At 34.8% G+C, this 21,999-nt stretch overlaps 1 protein-coding gene across 4 annotated transcripts in view; it reads left to right on the top strand.

Annotated features, from left to right (window-relative positions):
* Positions 1–21,999, top strand: part of MED23 (mediator complex subunit 23) — a 41,080-nt gene that overhangs the window by 6,369 nt on the left and 12,712 nt on the right. For 3 of the 4 annotated variants that reach the window (XR_004077663.2, XM_006739658.3, XM_081828998.1), the window contains 12 exons: positions 237–306; positions 1,581–1,693; positions 3,421–3,516; positions 4,060–4,077; positions 9,137–9,337; positions 11,173–11,316; positions 13,142–13,287; positions 14,259–14,504; positions 16,746–16,888; positions 17,905–18,079; positions 18,778–18,941; positions 21,336–21,460. Coding sequence is in view for 3 of the 4 variants with exons in the window: in XM_006739658.3 (XP_006739721.1) it covers positions 237–306; positions 1,581–1,693; positions 3,421–3,516; positions 4,060–4,077; positions 9,137–9,337; positions 11,173–11,316; positions 13,142–13,287; positions 14,259–14,504; positions 16,746–16,888; positions 17,905–18,079; positions 18,778–18,941; positions 21,336–21,460 (1,641 nt within the window). In the remaining variant the exon portion in view is untranslated. The remainder of the gene's footprint in view (positions 1–236; positions 307–1,580; positions 1,694–3,420; positions 3,517–4,059; positions 4,078–9,136; positions 9,338–11,172; positions 11,317–13,141; positions 13,288–14,258; positions 14,505–16,745; positions 16,889–17,904; positions 18,080–18,777; positions 18,942–21,335; positions 21,461–21,999) is intronic. The other variant, XM_006739659.3, reaches the window with a different exon arrangement.

Here is a 21,999-nt window from a genome sequence, read left to right as displayed (position 1 = left end):
GCTTCATGAAATATCGAAGGACCTGGTGGTATGATTTGGCTTAATTCAGGGACAGATGAACTGGGAAGTAATTGTTTGAAAGGAAGTGAAAGAGGACTGACTTTTGCGTAATTTTTATATGCCAGGTATTGTATTAAATCTTTACGTACTATCTCATTTTACATAAATGATAGTTATATTCAAAGCAATCTTGATTTTATTTTTATACTTATATATGTTTTTTGTTTTGTTTTTAGTTACTTGGAAACCTGGTATCAGACTTTGTGGATACCTTCAGGCCCACAGCAAGGATAAATTCCATTTGTGGTAGGATTATAATTTAAAATGTACTAAATAGTACCTGGTTTTTAGTGAACTACTCAACAGAATTGGCAGATGGTATCTTACACATGTCTTGGTGGTTTGTCATTTTGGTAATTCTGTAGAAGCTTAATAATAGCCATTTACTTGTTTTCACGTACTTTGTTTGCAGAGTATAGGGAGGGAAAAGCAACTGTCTGGACTGGGTCTAAGCTTCAGATAGAATCATTCTAGAAGATATGTTTCCTGGTAACTAGAGGGAACTTTTAATAGAGCTAGTAAACCACCATGGAATCTCCAGGCAACTAGAAGTCTCAATTGACCATCCCTGTGTGTCCATAGTACACAAGACTCAGGCTCTTTAAGCCCATTCCAATTCACGCTTTTGCTCTGTACTTCATTTATTTTGTTTTTCATTTTTTCATGTTTTCTTTCATTCTCAGAATTTGCTTTTAAAAACAAGCATGTGATTTGGCAATTTGTGCAGTGCCCAGCACTGTCTGGGTATATAGACCATTATTTAGTCAGTGACCAAATTTTGAACACTTCTTGTGAGTCGGGTGCTATTCTAGATTGGAAATACAAAGATAAAACAAGTAGACGCTAGACAGATAATTCTCAGACTTCTAGCTTTTGTAGCTGAGTGGATATTGATATCATTTAATGAATTCTGGAAGTGGTGCAGGCTTGAGAAGGATGATGAGTTCAATTTAAGATCTGTTAAGCTTGAGGTCCCTGGGAGACATCCAGGTGACAGTATTCATTAGGCAGTTGGATATATGAGTTGATGGTCATATGCTACATCTAAGGCCTCTAGGAACATCATGCATAAAGTTAATCATGTTGACCCTAGACTAGAGATCTGCAAACTTTTTTTATGAATGGTGATACAATAAATATTTTAGGCTTTGTGAGCTATACAATCTGTTGCAGCTATTCAACTCTGCCATTATAGTGGGAAAGCATCAGTGTCCCAATAAGACTTTACAGAAATAGGTGGCAAGCTGCATCTGGCCCATGGATTATAGTTTGCCGATCTTTATCCTATATACTTGGACAAATGCCATTATTTTTGGGTTTGGAAGGCCTGTACAATTGGTCTCCAACCATCTGGACTAAAAATAATCAAAGAAAATTCCTAAAAGTTATATCTAATTACAACCTTTTTAAAATCAGTGCCTGATTCAGAATAGATATTTATTAAATATTCATAGAGTGAATGAAGGACCAGGCATTTGTGTTCACATTTACTTTAAAACCATTTTTTGTAATACATACAGGCCGCTGCAGCCTTCTGCCAGTTGTAAATAACTCGGGAGCCATTTGTAATTCATGGAAATTGGATCCTGCAACTCTTCGTTTTCCTTTGAAAGGCCTTTTGCCATATGATAAGGTATGTTGATGAATGTAATGGAACTTTGGTCCATCTAACAGTCTTCATCCTGGATTATATGATGTGTTATGCTAAATTGTCTCTTCATAGACTGAAGAAGTGTATATTTAATGAAAAATAGTTTATGGTTTATCATTTGATTCTGGTATCCAAGTATACTCTGTGGTTTGTAATATTGGATGTTTATGCTCCAGTTGGCCCCAACAAAGCACTTAGATTAAGAAAATTGAATCTTTATAATGGAAACCTTTTTATTCTTCCTTTGCAAAGTGAGGACCAAAAATGAATTTGCACTTCTCTTAAAATTTGAAGAGTGAGCTCTCCTTTGTTAGATTTTTAATTTTTATTTTTTTTTAAGTTTTTAAAAAATTTATTTAAGTAATCTCTGCACCCAGCATAGGGCTTGAACTCAGGACCTCGAGATCAAGAGTCGCATGCTCTTCCTTCCGACTGACCCAGCCAGGTGCCCCTACCTGTGTTAGATTTTTTTAAATGGGGGATGAAGAAGACAAAAGTGGAGTAGAATGGTCTCAAAAGAAAAAAATCTACAAGTATCAATAAAATGAAGTATGAGATATAGACCTAAAGCTAGAATGAAATTTGATAGATTCATTATAGTATCTTGGGGGTTGAAATGGTTACAGAGCAGGGTAAGAGGAGGACTAGAGATTTTTTTTTTTTTTTTTTTTTTGGACTAGAGATTTTTCATGTAAATGTTTCACGTTAAAAATGATGTACAGAATGATTAGGAAACTAGTCCAAAAGCGAGGAGAGGGAAATAGTGGAACTAAGGTCGCAATCCTGGACTCTTGGCATATTAGTCAGCAAAACTTAGGAATGTGAAAAAGTGGTAAACTAAATGGAATTTACAGTTATCTTGATAGCAGTAATATTGAAAATAGATCAATTCTTTATGTATTTACTGTATGCCAGCCACTGTTGTAAGAACTTTTTTGCAGTAACCCTTATTCTCAACTATCATCTTAGTATCTCTATTATACAGATGATGAAACTGAGTAATTTGACTAAGGCCCCATGTTTACGAAATGGTAGAATGAGGATTTGAACTCAATCTGATTTCAGAATCTACACTTTGACCCCTGTACTATCAAGTCATTTCTCCTCTCCAAATTTGGAAGTAGTGTGTTTGTTTACACTTGTATGAAAGTGATTGGAAACTACCTCCATTCCTCTTTGATTAGATTTCTGAGCAGAAAATGCTTTCCTTACAGTGATGCTTAAGACTCTCCTGTGACAGGGGCGCCTGGGTGGCTCAGTTGGTTAAGCGACTGCCTTCGGCTCAGGTCATGATCCTGGAGTCCCTGGATCGAGTCCCGCATCAGGCTCCCTGCTCGGCAGGGAGTCTGCTTCTCCCTCTGACCCTCCTCCCTCTCATGCTCTGTGTCTCTCATTCTCTCTGTCTCAAATAAATAAAAAAAAAAAAAAAAAAAAAAGACTCTCCTGTGACAGTAACTGAAGTCTTTCTAAATTGAGCTTCTGTATGACCTTGGGCAAGTCCCTTCACCTCAGTTATATCTCCTATCAAATGAGGGGTGGGATCAGATTAACTGTAAGCACTAAAATCCTATGATTTTTTTCCACTAGATACTGCCTACTGTGTGAAGGTAACAAGTGCCTTTAGCAGATTTTTTTATCCCAATTTCAAATTATTTGAATTAACATTTACTTTGATCTTGAAGCAATAATTTTTTTTATTTTCTTTAAAGGATCTGTTTGAACCACAGACTGCTTTGTTGAGATATGTATTGGAGCAGCCTTATTCCAGGGATATGGTCTGCAATATGCTAGGTTTAAATAAGCAGGTACTGTACTATGCTGGAAACCAAGTAAATTCTGCATAGAATCTGCACTATTCTTTTCTCTTTTCTTTGCTAGAGCTAACTGAGCAAAACAGTTAAGAACTATTTGGTGATTTTTTTTTAATATATGGTTTATTAAACAGTGTATTGTTCCTATTATTTATATATTGCTTTAAAAATGTTTAAATTAAAAAGGAGATATTTTAAAAGTTGGTTTATTTTGCATTGCTTTTTTTTCTATAAGGCCAGTTTCAAGTATACCTTTTGCCAGAGAAACCTACACATGTCTTAACCATAATTTTTTATTTTTTTTGTTGTTTGGGTGCCTATTTTTATAACCCTTGGTATCTTCAGCGTGGCCTGACTGCTGATTTTTTCCCCCCTTTTTGGTATATGTTTGTTTTTGGTGGTTTAACATGTGGGAGGGTTTGTGCTGACTCTGGGTTCCTTGAGGCTGGCCTCATAGTCACTGTTTTGTCTTTTCTTTTTTTCTTCCTTTATTTTTGTTCTGTCCTGTCTTGTCCTGCCCATCCTCCAATGCTCTAGACCTTGAACATTGCTCAGGTATGTTCACAACCTTACTGTTGTATTGTGACTAACGATACGCTGGCCGCTTTGTAGCCACTGATTCCATTTAGAGAATACATGTATGGTCGGGGCTTGAAATTGGCAGGACCATGCTGAGACCAAGGCCACTAAAATGAATTTCTTCTTGGGATATGAGAGTTATTTTTGGTGGATTGTTTTTGGTTTTGGTTTTTGGTGTTTGTTTTTTTATATTTTTTTTTCTTTTTTCTTTTTTCCTTTTTCTTTTTTTTTTTAAGAGACAACACCTGGCACACAATAACGCCTGTCACTTTTTGATGGGTTGTTTTTCCTTCCCACTCCATTTTACTTTTTTTTTTTTTTTTAATACTTTAGGCCAAAGCTTGCCTTGTGGAATTTTCAGAGATGGAAAGATTTATGGTGGCCTTTATCTTTCCAGATTATTAAAACATAAATAAAAAACATCTATAAAAATACTTACGTTGCTTTGCCTTAAAACAAAAACAAATTAAAAACAAAACAAAAAAGAGGAAAAACTTTAATAGAGTTACGTTATTTTAAAAGTTGGAGTGGTAAACTTTATACAGGGAAGGTTTTTTTGGAAACATGGGGATTGACTAAGAAATGTCACACTCTTAGGTGACCCCACACCTGCTTGACAAACACCCTTCTTTGTCAGTCTTTGCCAGAAGTGTCCTCCTCCTAGAGTGGGCTCCTTGCAATTGAAGCTCACCTGTAGTAGGAGAAAAACACTGTGGCCAAACTTTATAAACCAAACTCTTATACAGTCCCAAGTCTGTTCCAGGACTTTTCACCTTTGAGATTTTAAACAAAATAGTGGTTCCAATTATTTTTGTTAAAAATTTTTGAGCCCAACATATTAAAATAGACCAGCTTTTTTATTTTAAAAAGACGTTCTTGTCTAGGTTATATAAAATAGCGTTACTGTTTGCAATACTATAGTGAAGGTTGTGCCAGTGCTTCCATTTATAAAGCCCTATTTTTAAGGACATATAGCTTGGCCATAAAACTTGCTCAGTGTTGAAACTTTGCATGCCAAACCTCACCCTAGTAGCAGTATCTCTTTTATTATTTTAAGTTTTTTCTTCTGAAAAATTTACCAATTTTCCTTGTTTGGACAAGCCTATGTACATGTGAAACTGAAACTGCTTCACACTACAGTGTCTGACAGTTACTTCATATAACCTGTCAATTTAACATCTTAAATACCAAGTCATTAATTCTGATCAACTTTCACTTGAGTTAGAGGTAAGTATTCAGTCAACTTTGAAAGAATGCTTCATGCTCTGTCTTAAAATTAATTTTTGCAATGAACTTAAAGTCATACTTGACTCAATTTTTCTTACAGTTTGGTGGATAAATGTACCCATGGTCATTTGAGCTGCGAGTACCTTCCCCCAGATATCCTTAGTTATCATTAGCTTTTTTCTCTTGGTATGCAGCTCTTCTCAAAGTAGAAGTTGACAAAACAATTCATAGAAGAGTATTTCTGATTTGATTATTTTAATAACAAGTTTCAACCTAAAAAAAGTTTATGACTAAGACATAAATCCATAAAAAATAAAGTTTATAATGGAAATGCTGACAGAACATTATTAGTATTGGTCCCACTGTAAACATTGTCAAAAGTTCACAATTCATCAGTAATTGTTTTGGTAGAAAACTCTGTAGTGAATGGACTGTAGATGGAAGATATATGCTGAATTGACTTGATATATTATTTTTACCACCTGGAAAGTAGAGTAGAAAATGAGAATACAAAGTATAAACATATGATTAAAAATAAACAAGTGATCTTACTACATCTTTTATCATTACAGAACTATATCCTGCACTATACTTTCTTATCCTTTCTCTAGCAATGCAATAATTTACTTAAAGCTTGAAACCTTTTAAGAGCTATCCATATTGCATTTTCCAGTAGGAATTGGGCTATATATTATCCTAAAGTCGGTCACATTCAGAAGGTCATAAATAGCCCAGTTGTGACCAGCAAAGTGGAGGGTTCACAGTGGAAGAATCCTGTTTTGTGTGTTTACACAACTTTGTATTCTTTCTGCTGAATAAGAACATTATAAAACAGATACACTCCTCAAGCTTTTTTGTGGTGGTGTGTAAATTCTGGCTACCCTGAGACATTGAGGTACTAGACTAATCACTCAGTTATCTTTGAAAGGCACCATTGAAAGTGGTATTAACTGGCATAGGGCTCCAATTCTGATTGGCAGAGAATATGATAAATGGCATACAAAGGGATTTCTCTTCCCAACTTGTCCTGAATAGGTATTGCTCTAAAATTGATTTCTAGCACTGAAATAATGATTTGAAATTAAGTCCACCTCACTACAATATGTTAAAATTTTACAACAAAAGCAGTACCAGAACTGTTACATCAAAATTGTCAGGGGCCACTTAATATAGGATATGGTTATTTAGAGTGAAAAGCATTACCATTTGCCATTTGAAATAGTGGTGGGAAAGAATCAGGGGCATGAGTAGAGGTTAATGCTAGTGTTTCTATTAATGCCTTGTGCCTCATTTTCAGCTTTTACCAAAGCTGAAAATTAAATAAGTTTCCAGTGCAGTTTGAGCTACTATGCAGAAATCAAGTTGTTAAAATATTGAACTTAGATTCTTACTGTTTAAACAGGTTTTAACTAAATATGCATATAGATATGATGTAAACTAGCTAATTTGACTTACATGCCTATATCTTGAAGACTTAAATTTACAAAAGCACATTGTAAATAGCCATAGACAAAGCATCCAGTGGCTTACCAAATTACCATAGCCTCGTGATTGATAATTAATCTTTATCAAATTATTAAGCTGCTTTACAAATTTACATTTATTCCACTTTGTAAAATAATCTACATGGTGGAGAATATTAATTTTAATGTACTTATTTTTTAGTAATGAAAACTAAAGCTAAACTTATTCTCAAGTAATTAACACATCATTTTCTATTTCAGCGGGGTTTTTTTCTTTCTTTTTCTTTTTTTTTTCTTTTTTTTGATATTAATAAAATTGGCAAATAAACAAAGGAACTAAGCTATCCCCAAAATCAGTTTGAGAAATATCCTTGGCTTTAACCAAAACACCGGGGAAACATGGAGTTAATCCTGATAGATGTTCTGCCACACTCAGACACCAGGGCATTGGATACCATAGGGGTTCCAGACTAATGTAATTCTTAACAGAAAATTTAGAGGTAATTTGAGTCGTGGTATGTATTGAAAGATCATCAGCTTTAACTGTAAATTTCCCAGTTCTTACTTTGTCAAAATCTTAATATTTTTGGTTTTCCTCTTTAAATCATTAACTATATGACCATTACAACACAGTTAAAGATATGTAGGTAAAAATCTAGTTTTTTAAAAAATAAATAGCTAATACTAAAAAGGGAAATTCCAAAATGACTCAGGTGCTAAAAACCAATTTTATTTAGTTCTTTTTTCCTGAAGTGGACTAATGGAAGACCATCATGGATGGAGGAATAGATGACAAATTGGTTAGTTTCCAAACTAGAAGCAAATTCCCATCACTAATGAAAAATTCCTACTGGAAATCCTGGCTTTACTTCTTTTCACAAATTTTTCTGACTCTTGTATACTTTGAATGATTTCACTCTAAATTTGTGTTGTCTGACACATTTCTTAGGTTGTTGGTGGTTGGCAGAACTAGTGAATTTCAAGCCCTGTACACAGTAGTTTTGCATGCTGATTTAAGAAATAGTTTGTAGTGTTGTCTGTTGCACTTTGCTCTGCTTCATAATGATAATTACATTTGGAGGGAAAGTACTGTAGTCTCAACTGGTGGTGTTACTATTGCTATTTGTAAACCTGTAATGTGGTTGAACTGTGATCATGGCATTGTGTTTTGGAAAAACTATGAAACAACCATTGATGCTTACTGTTTTGGATAGATGTTTGTTTTATTTGCATGCTTTAAGAAAGTGCAGCTATATTGGAGCTTTACAAGTTTGGAGCTGGCAAAGAGCATGCAAAAGAGGGGATGCTACTCATTATGTTTTGTTTTTTTCCAAATCTGTCCCCATTTTGCATTTTTTCCCTAAATTTAAAGAAATCATATCCCTTTTTCATGGCAAAAGACTAATAATCATGTCTAAAGTTTAGAGGGAAAGCATCTGTATTAGTAATTGTATTCACTAGAAAGGCTTCCAACTGCCTGGCCATTAAGTCATATAACATATTTTATAAAAGAAATATGAAAATGGCTTAAAATATGGCTTAACATATTTTGGTAAAAGTATATTTTTTTAAATCACTTTTAAAAGCATAAATCTTTTTGCCTCTAGAAAGGGAAGTTGCATTTTCATTTTTAGTGTTTAAATTCAATTCTTTTTCTTGTTTTAGATTTTAAAATAGTCTAATTTAAAATTAAAGCTGCATTATGTTTGGCTTCTAAGAAGGAAGAGCAGAGATTAACTTTGAGATCAGTGTTTTTGTAGAGGAAGTTTCCATTTCAGTATCAGGATCAGTTACACACATTGAAAAACAGATACTGAGTAATCTGGCAGCTATTTAGATATACCTCTGTATGCAAAGTTAGTATAAACTTGTGGTGGTTGCTTTAAAATACATAGATTCTCTCTGCTTTGTTTGCTCTCATCACAATATTTGATTCTTGGAGATTCAGGGTTTTTATATTTTGAGTTAGAATGCAAAATTAATACTGCTATCCTCATTTCATATGCTTTTTAAATTATCTTTTTTTCAAAGGATAAATAACAAAATTTTCTACTGTGCAGTGCCCCTTGTCAAATTGAAACAATGACGTGTGTAGTGAAAGCCAAAAGTTAATAAGACTTAGTCTGTTTTCCATGAAATCTGAAAAGTAATTTTTTAATGGAACTCATCCTCTATGATAATGTAACATGATGCAGCTTTAATAGACTAAATCTAACCTTAACTTTCTAAGTTCAACTTCATTCCATGCTTCTCAGCCTCTTGTTACAATTAATGCCCATTAATCAGTAACTTCTAAAACTAACCGGGAGGCTTTTGGAATACTGTATCTAATCTCTGCCCTACAGCACAAACAGCGCTGCCCTGTGCTGGAGGACCAGTTGGTGGATCTGGTGGTTTATGCCATGGAGCGGTCCGAGACTGAGGAGAAGTTTGACGATGGCGGAACAAGCCAACTCCTGTGGCAGCATCTCTCAAGTCAGCTCATTTTCTTTGTGCTTTTCCAGTTTGCAAGTTTTCCACACATGGTCCTTTCTCTTCATCAGAAGGTAAGTGCTAAATCTTTCATCAGAGCCACTTCACCTGTTGATTAGTATGTTTTAGACTGGTATGGACATTGCCTTGTGATTTCAGCAATGACAGAAGTTCTTAGCCCTAATTTCTGTTTTGTGCGGTGCTTTTATGGTTTCTAAACTTTACACTTTCTTGTCACTGTAAATATTGGTTTCAGTCATTCATTCCACATATTCAGAGTGCAAGGACCAGGGGATACAAAATGAGAAGGCAGTGGGGTACCCTCAAGGAGCTCCTTACTATTGGGAAGATACAGGAGTAAACAGTGTGATTACAATTTAATAGTTCACATAATGGAAGCGTGTTTTCCTGCAGTAGGTATGAAGGAGAACAGTTCTATTCAAGACATCAGGAATGGCTTTATCAAAGAGATCTTGAAGCTAGCACTTGAAGGACAAGTAGAAATTTGCCAAGAGGAAAAGATAAGAAAGTGTTTCCATTGCAATAACATGATCATTTGGAAAAGGATAAATATGTGTGAGAACTGGAAAGAAAAATATGAACAGGAACATGTTGGTGAGATCAGGAAGGCAAGAAGACAAGACCAGACATGGAAAACTTTATATGGCCAAATGTTTGTTCTAAGGCATTTAGATCCTCTTTGGGAGGCAAATGAGGAGGGGAATGACATCATCATATACAAGTGGGAAAAATTACTGCTAATTGCCACATGTAGGAAGACAGTGACATAAAGAGATGGAAGGGGCCAAAATCAGAGGCAAGGAAATTGGTAAGGGAGCCTTTGCAATGATCTGGGTGGGAGATGCTGATGGCCCAAACCAGAACAGAGGAACCCAAGACCAGGTATACTGAGACAGGTATGCTGAGAATAGGACTTGGCCATGGATAGGTAACAGGGAATAACAGGAGTCTAGGATCACTCACTGGTTTCTATTTTGGCAGTGAATGAAAAAGTGGGACAATGAATCCAAAATAGGGACTATAAGTGGAAGAGTATGTTTGTGGAAGAGTCGGTTTTATCATAAGATTTTAGTCACATTTGAATGGAAATAAGTGTTGTTGTATCTGTAATATCTCTACAGCATGGATTATTTGGGGGAAACTTCTTTGTAAGCATTGTTAAAATCCTTCCAACCACCAGTGACCCCCACTGCCACCCTTACCACCATTGATTTCTGTTATAATTTGCAGGAAACCAGAAGTGTGTTTTGATAACAACTTCTTGAAGATTTTATTTTATTTATCTTTATTTTTTTAAAGATTTTATTTTTTATTTATTTGACAGAGAGACACAGCAAGAGAGGGAACACAAGCAGGGGGAGTGGGAGAGGGAGAAGCAGGCTTCCCGCTGAGCAGGGAGCCTGACATGGGGCTTGATCCCAGGACCCTGGGATCATGACCTGAGCCGAAAGCAGACACTTAACTGACTGAGCCACCCAGGCGCCCCTTGAAGATTTTAAACTAAAAAAAAAGAAAAAAAAATCCTTTTGGTATCATGAAGTATTCCTTGTGTTGTGATGAGATATTTTAAGTCATGATATCATATTAAACTTGATTCTCTTGCATACATAGGCAACCTAGTTATGTTCTAAAACATTTAACTTTTGATATGCATAGCTATTTTGTGGGTCACGGAGGAAACATACATAGAACATTAAAATAATTTAAAAGGCTTTGCTTGGTGTGTCTTGAGTTGAGACTAAGTACTTTGTAAATGCCGAAGTTAGATGCTAACTTTTGGAGAACAGGGTTTCTCCTGGTTTTTTGTTTTATTTTGTTTTTCTTTAAACTTTACTATATCCATCTCTTTAACCAGCTGTGTAGATGTGTATTTAAACATCTTTTACAGTTAGCAGGGCGAGGACTGATTAAAGGCAGAGATCATCTAATGTGGGTTCTCCTGCAATTCATTTCTGGAAGTATTCAGAAAAATGCACTAGCTGATTTTCTCCCTGTCATGAAGCTCTTTGACCTTCTATACCCAGAAAAAGAAGTAAGTTTTATAAAATAGTTAACAGTGTGTTGAATGGATTATGTCTAATTTATGTTTAGTGTGATTTTGTGGAAAGATCACTGGATTTGGAAGCTGAAAACCTGAGTTCTTTCCCAATTCTGTGACGAACCATAATTGGGAAGGACATCAGTCCCTCTTGACATTAGTTTACTCATATGTGAAGTGAAGAAATTGAACTAGATTATTTCTGGTTTATCTTAAATTACAATTGAACATCTTGTATAGCAAGCTCTTTCTCTACATTCTAAATAGGTTTACATAAAAGCATTAAGCTGTTTTAATCTATACATGTCATTGACTGACCAAATAACATTAGTATCTGTTAATATCTTTTGTTTGTTTGCCAATTGAGTGTGTTCCCCCATTTCATTATATGAGTATTTGAGTAAAATATGGTCTATATTGATGATTGCCATTTTTAAAAATACATTTTGTTATGGAAATTTTTAAATGCACAAAAAAGGTAGAGTGAATAGAAAAATAAACTCCTATGTACTCATCACCAAGAAATATTTTTTTAAGTTTTTTATTAGTTTCAGGTGTATAATGCAATGATTCAACAATTCTATGCATTACTCAGTGCTCATCTTGATAAGTGTACTCTTTAATCCCCATCACCTCTTTCACCCATCCCCTCACCCACCTCCCCTCTGGTAACCATCTGTTTGTTCTTTGTAGGTAAGAGTATTTCTTGGTTTGTTTCTCTCTCATTTTTTTTTTTCTTTGCTCAGTTGTTTTGTTTCTTAAATTCCACACAGGAGTGATATCATATGTTATTTGTCTTTCTCTGACTGATTTACTTCGCTTAACATTATACTCTCTAGCTCTATCCATGTTGTTGTAAATGGCAAGATTTCATTATTTTTTATGACTGAGTAATTTTCCATCGTATATATATATATACACACACCATATCTTATTCATTCATCTCTTGATGGACATGAGCTGTTTCCATAATTTGGCTATTGTAGATAATGCTGCAATAAGCATAGGGGTGCATGTGTCCCTTTGAATTTGTGTTTTTGTATTTTAATACCCAGTAGTGCATTCGATTACTGGATCGTAGGGTAGTTCTATTTTTAACTTTCTGAGGAACCTCCATACTGTTTTCCATAGTGGCTGCACCAGATTGCATTCCCACCAACAGTGCAAGAGTGTTCCTTTTTCTCCACATCCTTGCCGACACTTGTTTCTTGTGTTTTTGAGTTTAGCCATTCTGATAGATGTGAGGGGATATCTCATTGTAGTTTTAAGAAATATCCTTGCTTCATCTTTCTACTCATCTTTTTTGTTAACACTAGACAATTTTAAAGCAAATTCCAGACACCCATGTCATTTCCCCCATCAGTATATAATATATGTATATGTGTGATGATGTATATTATTAGTACTTATTTAGATTGTATATTTCTTAATTGTTGGATGTTCTTGAAAAGTGTATATGTGACTTAGAAATTCTGTGTTTTCAGCATATTCATCACAGTAAAATTTCATTATGTGTGTTTTTTTAAGAATATAATTTTAAATGATTGTGAATGCCTCGTGACAGTAGGAAAAACTCAACTAAGCGTCTGTGAATTTCTGTTAATTTCTTGGCAAGGAAAAACAATCTTGTAATGGTTTCATTATTTTATAGCTGTTAGATCTTCTGATTTGTATTATTGAATAGTCAAAGAACAATTGAAGTTAAAGGATATTTTAAAAAGAGGTATATCAATAATGAATTATTTAGAATACATATTTATTAGAATACATATAATTAGTTAATTCTCTTTCCTATAATGTGCATATTGTTACTTTCCAGTATATCCCAGTTCCCGATATTAACAAACCCCAGTCAACTCATGCCTTTGCAATGACTTGCATTTGGATTCATCTCAATAGAAAAGCCCAAAATGACAACTCCAAGCTACAGATTCCAATACCTCATTCCCTAAAGCTTCACCACGAGTAAGTAATTTGTAGGTTAAGTTAATTTTTTTAATTAATAAGTAGTGTATTGTAGGCTACTCTTGGTCTCAGTATTTGTATGAAGTATGGAAATCTCCCCACACCCACTGGGGGTAAAGGTGAATATTTAATGTGTAATGGCCTGCCAAGAAAAACTGACCAATACCTGTATCAGAAAACAACTAGAAAATTTTTATGTGTTTGCAGATATATATATATTTATTTAATTTCCAGGTCTAATTTTTGCTTTTACATGTTTTACCTTAATTAAAGTTCTTATTTTCCAAAAGCATGTGAAAATGTTTCAAAATTTCTTAAGTACTCAGGAGTTGAGAGTGATCTGACAGATGTCTTCACTCTCTGGGCAGCCAGGATTATTTGAGCTGGTCTGGCTGGTGTGCTCCCTTACACCGTTTCCAGAGCTGTGATTACTCAGAGAAGATTGCCTTGTTAGATAGACTTGGCTTTAGATGGGGTGTTAGGAACACCTGAAATTCCCACCTAGAACTTCTGACAAGGACTGCCAAATCTCTTCATAGGAGACTGTAGGGTAGGTGGACTTCACATTTCATTTGGCTTTCCCTTTATGAGACATTCCTTAATCATCTTTTCACAGTGACATCTATAATGAAGCCACATTGTTGTGTTTAACCAGATAGATAATAAATAGAAACAAAGTTCATGAATTCTTGAGTTATCTCTTCATTATCTGAATCCTAGTGCTGTGTGTGTAGTAATACTTAACAAATATCCATTAATTGATAACTTGTGATTACTTAAGTTCTTTTTGAAAGGCTACTCAAACTTTTCTATGTTTCCACTCTACATTTTGGGCAGAAACTGTCACATCTGTAGGAATAAAGATAGTATTAGTAAATCATTTCATGAAATTAAATGTTTTTTAAAGCACAGAGTTAACATTCTGGAAATTATTTGCATTGTTTACTGTTTAATGGTACTTGAAATTTTAGGTTCCTACAGCAGAGTCTTAGAAATAAGAGTTTACAAATGAATGACTATAAGATTGCCCTGCTGTGTAATGCATACTCTACAAATTCAGAATGTTTTACATTACCCATGGGAGCTCTGGTAGAAACTATTTATGGAAATGGAATTATGAGAGTACCTCTTCCTGGAACGAGCTGCTTGGCTTCAGCATCTATTACTCCCTTACCCATGAACCTCCTGGATTCACTGACAGTTCATGCCAAAATGAGGTATGTTCTTTTTATTTATTTGCTCCTGTGTCAGGAAATTGATATCAGTGTAGTATAGGCTTTATTTCATGATTATGTATGTGTTTTATGGTTAGGTACATTTTTTTTTAAATGATTAGGTTTATTTTATTACAAAAATGATATTTACTATTTTTTTAAGGTTTTATTTATTTGAGAGAGAGCACGTGCACATGCACGAACAGGGGGAGGGGCAGAGGGAGCGGCAGGCAGAGGGAGAAGCAGACTCCCCACTGAGCAAGGAGCCCGATATGGGGCTCGATCCCAGGACCCCGGGATTGTGACCTGAGCTGAAGGCAGACATTTAACCGACTGAGCCACCCAGGCGTCCCAAAAGTGGTATTATAGGAATTCTAGAGTGTACAAATAAACCTCAAGAAAATATTGAGAAATAAACATTGTAAAATTTTTTGGTGTATGTTCTGAGTCTTTTTTTCTGTGTATAAATATATGCATTTATGGGTTGGGATTTTTCTTTTAACAAAATGGATTCTTACTGCAATAGTTTTGTTTTTTTTTTTAAGATTTTATTTGTTTATTTGAGAGAGAGTTGGGGAGAGAGAGAGAGAGAGAGAGATCAGCGGGAGGAGGGGCAGAGAGAGAGGGAGAAGTAGACTCCCCTCTGAGCAGGGAGCCGGATGAGGGATTTGATCCCAGGACTCTGAGATCAGGACCTGAGCAGAAGGCGGACACTTAATCAACTGAGCCACTCAGGCGCCCTGCAATACTCTTTTATAACCACCTTTTCCCCATAATAATCGAACAAACACCTCTTTCAGTCTAGTGTTTTTTTAAAAACATCTGTTTTAATTTCTATAAAGAAGTCTTTTGTGTGGCTATGTATGTTTATTTAGTCAGTTCCACATTGTTGGACATGAATTATTCACAGTGTCTTAGTATTATAATGATGGCTATGAAAACTGCTTTTAAGGCTGTATTTGCACCTACCTATAATACATTTTGATTAAATAATTTGCTGAAGGTAGAATTGCTGAGTCCAGGGATATGAAAATTATAATGCCTATACTATATTGATAATAAATAGGGATGCTTTTAGAATTGACATTTGCATAGTTTCTAAAAAGACAGGAATGGCTCTGTTGGTTGTGATTCTAGAACCTCAGGTACCCCTAGGAGCCAAGCTGACAATGTGAGTGAGTGCCACATGGTGCTGAGTGAAAGAGTGCCAGGTGTTCATGCACATGCAAGTATGTGTATCTAGAAGGGATTGAGGCTGACTGAAGCATGCAGGACTTACCTCATGGTGCTGCCATTTTAGCTAATTTCTATAATGTAAGAATGTAGACTAGTATAGCTAGATCTTCTAAATTTTTTTGAGAAGGGCTAGAAATCCAGATTTTCTAGTCTTTTAGCTCTTAAGTATTGGCTCAAAGTTCAGACACTATGTAGGTAAAGGAGAATGTATCCGTGGGACATCAGTTCTAGAAGAGCCATGCTCTTTTTCTAATGGTAAACATTGTCATAGCATTATATATGTGCTTTACCTGCTTGTGTGACAGAGTTGAGGAAAACCGTGTTAGAACCCAACATTTGGATCTTAGCGGTGATTTTTTTAAGTAATTCTGTAATAAAAGTCATTTAATTTCTGAAATAGTTTGTTACATATTTGAAAAAGAAAAACAGACTAAAACCATACATGCTCTTTTTGTTTAAATTATTTTGGGGTTTGTTTTTGGTTTTTGTGTGTTTTAGTCTTTTTTTTTTTTAATTCAAGTGTGTTCTTATGAGTCGTACCCAAATTTTGCTTTTCCATGTGCAGAGGGATCCTGATGTGCATTGAAAGCATCATGGAAACCAGAATTAGTCTCAGGTTGTACAGTGCATCACTACCAAGTGTCCTGTACAACTTAAATGATTAAAATGGAGCTCATGCATTCATGTATTTAAGTTTAGATTTTTTTTTTCTGAAGATTTTATTTATTTATTTGTCAGAACGAGAGATAGAGAGACAATGTGAGAGTGAGTGCACAAGCAAGGGGAATGGCAGGCAGAGGGAGAAGCAGGCTCCTCACTGAGCAAGGAGCCCGATGCGGACTCGATCCCAGGACCCTGGGATCATGACCTGAGCTGAAGGCAGACGCTTAACAGACTGAGCCACCCAGGCGCCCCTAAGTTTAGATTTATACCAAGTTCCTTGTAAGTAGAGTAACTGCTTATCTATGTCAAAAATAAGGCTTTTTCTTTTCTTTTGTTTTTCCTCAGCCTTATCCATAGCATTGCTACCAGAGTGATAAAACTTGCTCATGCAAAATCCAGTGTGGCCTTGGCTCCAGCCCTAGTGGAAACTTACAGTCGTTTATTGGTCTATATGGAAATAGAGTCCTTGGGCATCAAAGGATTTATCAGTAAGACAGAACTTTCTGGTGTTTATAACCATTAACCCATTCATTAATTCAATAGGTATTCTTTTAGGTGCCGGGGATGCAATAGTATGCAGATGTCACTTCCATCATAGAGATTACCTGCTAATGAGGGGGACAGACAAAGAAATAAATAAAGTATGGACTGTGTCAGACGATAAGTCTTAAGGAGAAAAATCAATCAAAAAAGAGGGATAAGAGTGTGAGAGTGAGGAGAGTGAGTTGTACTTTAAAGTTATGATAAGAAAGAGGTGTTGTGTTAAGTGTTTGGGATGCAGTGAGCTAGACAGACATGGTACCTATTCTCATGCAGGAATGTGTGGTCCCATGTGCTTCTTTTGCTGGTTTGCCCCTGGGGCTAAGTCTGACTGGCAATAGGGAAGGAGTTTTCCTGCATTTCAGGAGATGGCTTATAGATCTCTTAGTTGTTAGCAGTTCTAAGTAATAGATACTTTCTAATATAGAAGTGTTTTTCTGATTCATGGTAATTATAACTTTTTACTAATACAGCATAATTTTAATTTGAACCATAATTACTCTTCTTCCCAGATAATTGAGGGTTGAATACAACTTTTTTGGGAGAGAGGAAGGAATAAGAGTGGGTGTCATGCAATTTGTATATTAAAAAATGATCCTTATACTTCAAAAGACTGGGAACATTACATTATAAAAGTAAAAGAAAATAAAAAAAATAAAAGACAACTGAAGTGAGGAAGGGTAATTTTTTTTTCATATGTTGTCTCATTTTTTCAGATGAACTTGAGTATCATTTGTCATATTCCAGCCAAAAAAAAGCAGACTTGGTATTCTAATTAAGATACAGATTTTTTTCCCTTGCCATTAAAGGAGAAATTAATGGAGAAAATTTGGAAAGAGTCTGCGTGTGTGTGTGTGTGTTCATGATCAAATCTTTATGTAGATTTTACTCCATGTGACTTTTCTTCAGTACTTTTAATTCATAGCTTTTATAATTGGTACCTTAAATTGTCTTATTCCTCAAGGTCAACTTTTACCAACTGTTTTCAAGTCCCATGCATGGGGGATCTTACACACACTTCTTGAGATGTTCAGCTACCGGATGCACCACATCCAGCCTCATTATAGAGTGCAGCTCCTGAGCCATCTTCATACTCTAGCCGCAGTTGCACAAACCAACCAGAACCAGCTCCATCTCTGGTGAGCTCTTGGATGACGGTCTTTCCTTAAGATTTCTTAGAAACTTTGTTGAACATGGGGAACTTAATCCTTTATAGTATTTGTATTCATATGTCATAAATCTCCTCTGCTTCTAGAGTCTTTTATTTCCAGTACAGAAGAAGTAGAGGACAGCTTTTTAAATAAGAAGTTATTAAGGTAGTTCAATCCTCACCTAGTGCTCTTTGGCCTGAGAATAAGTACTTCCGAGGCTTTTGACAAAATGTTCTAATTTAGCCCTTAAGAATATTGGATTTAAATACACTTCAGATTAAGGTTATTATCATGTCACTTTGATTTTGCTCTAAGTGAAAATATATTTGATTGAAAAATGTAATTTTTGAAATGCTGTATATCCAGGTGAAATTGTTTAGTCCTATAAGCTACAAGCTATCTTTTTCAAATGTGTAAATAATGTCGGTTTTGCTATAAAATTTGGCACCTCGGTTTTTTTGCTTTTGGTTTTTTTTTTTTTTTGGCACCTCAGGTTTTTAAAACAAATTAAACAAAGCTCATTTTCACATAAAGGAGGAGGGTGTTTTTTTAATCAAAGAAGAGGAATTCATAGTTTGCATGTTTTTTTCCATTTTAATTAACCTAGAATTAGGTTTAATTCTAAAATTCTAAAATTTTATATGCAACTTAATTTTTTCATTTCTTTTTGTTCTCCCACCTTTCAGTGTTGAGAGCACTGCACTTAGGCTTATAACAGCATTAGGGAGCTCAGAGGTACAGCCACAGTTCACACGCTTCCTGAGTGATCCCAAAACGGTGCTATCCGCAGAATCTGAAGAGCTGAACCGAGCCTTGATATTGACCTTAGCTAGAGCAACTCACGTAACAGGTAACAGTGAATATGGTGATTATCACCAACAAAAACAGATGAATTAGAGCATGCAGTGTTCCTGCTGATTATTAAGGGGATAACATACTGAAAATATCCATTTCATTTGTTTAAAAAAAAATAGTTGTTTAATACCTTTAATCATTAATGGAGGTTCTTCTATGTACTATCATTTTAACTGAGTTGAGCTTCAGTTTTCAGCCATTTTACATCATTTTTAAGTAGTGGTTCTTGACATTTTTGGTCTCAGGACCACTTTACACTCTTAAAAAAAGAAATTCCCAAAGATTTTCATTTATATGGGTTATATCAATATTTACTTTATTAGATATTAAGATACATGCTTTTTAAAAATTTTTTTATTTAAATTCAATTTAGTTAATATGCACTGTATTATTAGTTGGATGCTTTTTTAATATTTTTTGATTCACTTAAAAATGATGAACTTGTTACATATTAACATAAATGGCATATTTTTTTGTGAAAAATAAACTATATATTCTCTAGAACAAAACTTTAGTGAGAAAAGGCACCACTGTTTCACATTTTTTGCATCTCTCTTTAATATCTGATGTAAAAGAAGCTTTGCTGGATCTTATATTTACTTCTACATTTCATTTATTGCAATATGTTATTTTAGAACTGAAAAAAAATATGGCCCCACACAGGTATGAGGTTGGAAAGGGGAGGAGTATTTTAATGGCCTTTTCCAGTAATTGTCAATATTCTTTGATGTCACACAAAATTGGACAAGTAATGGTTTCTTAAACTTAGTTGCACTGTAGAATCGAAGTTCTATCAGTTAACTTTTTGTACTCTATTACATTATAATCCTTTGGTCTGTTTTGCACACCTAATGGATTTTTTTAATTCATGTATATTTTATAACTATGAATTAGTTTTTGGAAAGCTTTGGTTCACTGAGTTATGTAGATCTTAAAATGTTGGCACACTTCATTATACAGTATCATAAAATTACATTTGTTAGTATCACTGCAAATTTCATTAGGAAAATCGTTAAGTTTTAGAAAACTATCAGGCTTATAGTAGTGGATATAAATTTTCCAAAATTTTGATTTTTCATTTGAAAAGTCAGATTTTATCATTGGCAAAAGATATGGTCATTTGTTTTCCTTGAAGTAACAGGCTCCCTTTGTTAATTTTCAAGAAAATTTCTGCTTAATGCCCAAGTCCGAATAACTGTAGTTTTCTGTCAGATGTTCTTTCAAGTAAAAATGGAATTCCATAAAAAAAAAGAGCTTATTTAACTCGATATTCCACACTTGATCTTAGCCAAAAGGCCAAGAAGCAATTTAACTCGATATTCAAACAATTGCACAAGTACTTTTACTTAGGATACCCATCGTACTTTGATGTGTAGCTAGGACACTTTATGCATACTTTTATCACAACATAAGATTAGATGTACTTAAGGGCTAGGATATAGTCCTTTTCACTACTTTAAGAATAGTCTTGAGTAAAACTGGCACTTCCCCCCTACTCCCCCCACCCGCCCTGAGAGTGTGGTGAAGATTACAATGGCTGTTAGTATAGTCTGGTGCCACTGTTTGATTGTTCTGAGGGCCAGCAGTTTTACTTACCATTTTACCTTTGCTGCATCAGTGCACATATCAACACAGTGAAAAGATCAGTATTATCTTAGTAGTATTATTTTAATAGTTTTGATGTCATCGAATCCTTAAAAGGATATTGGGGACCCACAGAATCTGCAGACCACACTTTGAGAACTGCTGTTTTAAAGAAATAGTTATTGAATTTAGCAACCTCAAATACATCTGTGTAAACTATCTTATTTTACATAAATTAACCTTCTTGATTTAAAGAGTTAAAGTCTTATAGCTGTTTCAACCACTAGAAAAGATACCTACTTTCTTAATTCTGTTTCCTTGGCTCAATAAAGTGCTGATACCTCATTGTCAGAGTGAACTACATGAGCAATCGTGGTGGGCCTGTATCACTGTTAGATCATTGGTGCTCTGTAACCTTAAAAAAAAAAAAAAGATTGCAGGAGCACCTGGGTGTCTCAGTCCATTAAGCGTCCAACTCTTGATCTCAGCTCAGGTCTTAATCTTAGGGTCATGATTTCAAGTCCCATGTTGGGCTCCACGCTGGGTGTGGAGCCTACTTAAATAAAAAAAAAAAAAGATTGCAATGTCTTTTGTCTTCTTTTCAAAAATTGTGTTCATTTTACTAATGTAATAATTCAAATCATTTATAAACTAAGAGAATATAGGTTTAAACTGAATATAACTAGCTAAGCAGTGAGTGTATTGCAGTGAAATTCAATGGGTTTACATAATTGTTACTTTCTCTGTGATAGTTATGAATTGTGGGTCATTTATATCTGGATTACATCTGTTTGTTTATGTTTAGATTTTTTTACAGGCTCTGATTCAATTCAGGGAACTTGGTGTAAAGACATACTTCAGACCATCATGAGTTTTACTCCTCATAACTGGGCGTCACACACTCTTAGCTGTTTTCCAGGCCCACTGCAGGTAATTTGGTCTTGAATTACATATTGAATGTATACAAAATCATTCTTCCATTTAATATATATGAAATCATTCTTTCCCATTAATTCATTTCTTCCCATTTAGTATTATTCTAGAGAGCTTGTTTTAGTGATATCCAAAGGAAATTAACTTTTATTTCTTTTTTTAAAAAATCTTTTGCTATTCCAAAGTCTCTTGAGTTGTTCCCTGTCGTACTCCAGGATTGGATATGTTCCTAAAAATATAATTTTGGTTTTGTCTTATTAGTTAACAGTCTTAGAACCTTGTGAGAATGAACATATCACCTGAAAAAAAGGTTTCTCTCTCTTAGAACTGAAATGGGGAGAAATACAGCTTAACAAAGCTTCACAGAATACACATTGTTACACTTGACTGAATTTTTTTTAATCACACAGAAAGACTATAAACTTGGCTTTTATAATATGGAGAAAGGAAAACCTCATCTGTCCTCTACTTTTCAGAGAAAAGTTTAAAAGCATAATGAACATCTGCTTTCTAGAACTTCCAATAGAGTTAGAGCA

The sequence above is a fragment of the Leptonychotes weddellii genome, chromosome 8 (genome assembly GCF_054177405.1).
Source record: "Leptonychotes weddellii isolate Sample4059 chromosome 8, ASM5417740v2, whole genome shotgun sequence".
NCBI classification, from domain to species: domain Eukaryota; kingdom Metazoa; phylum Chordata; class Mammalia; order Carnivora; family Phocidae; genus Leptonychotes; species Leptonychotes weddellii.
This window is presented reverse-complemented; position numbering and strand designations above follow the sequence as displayed.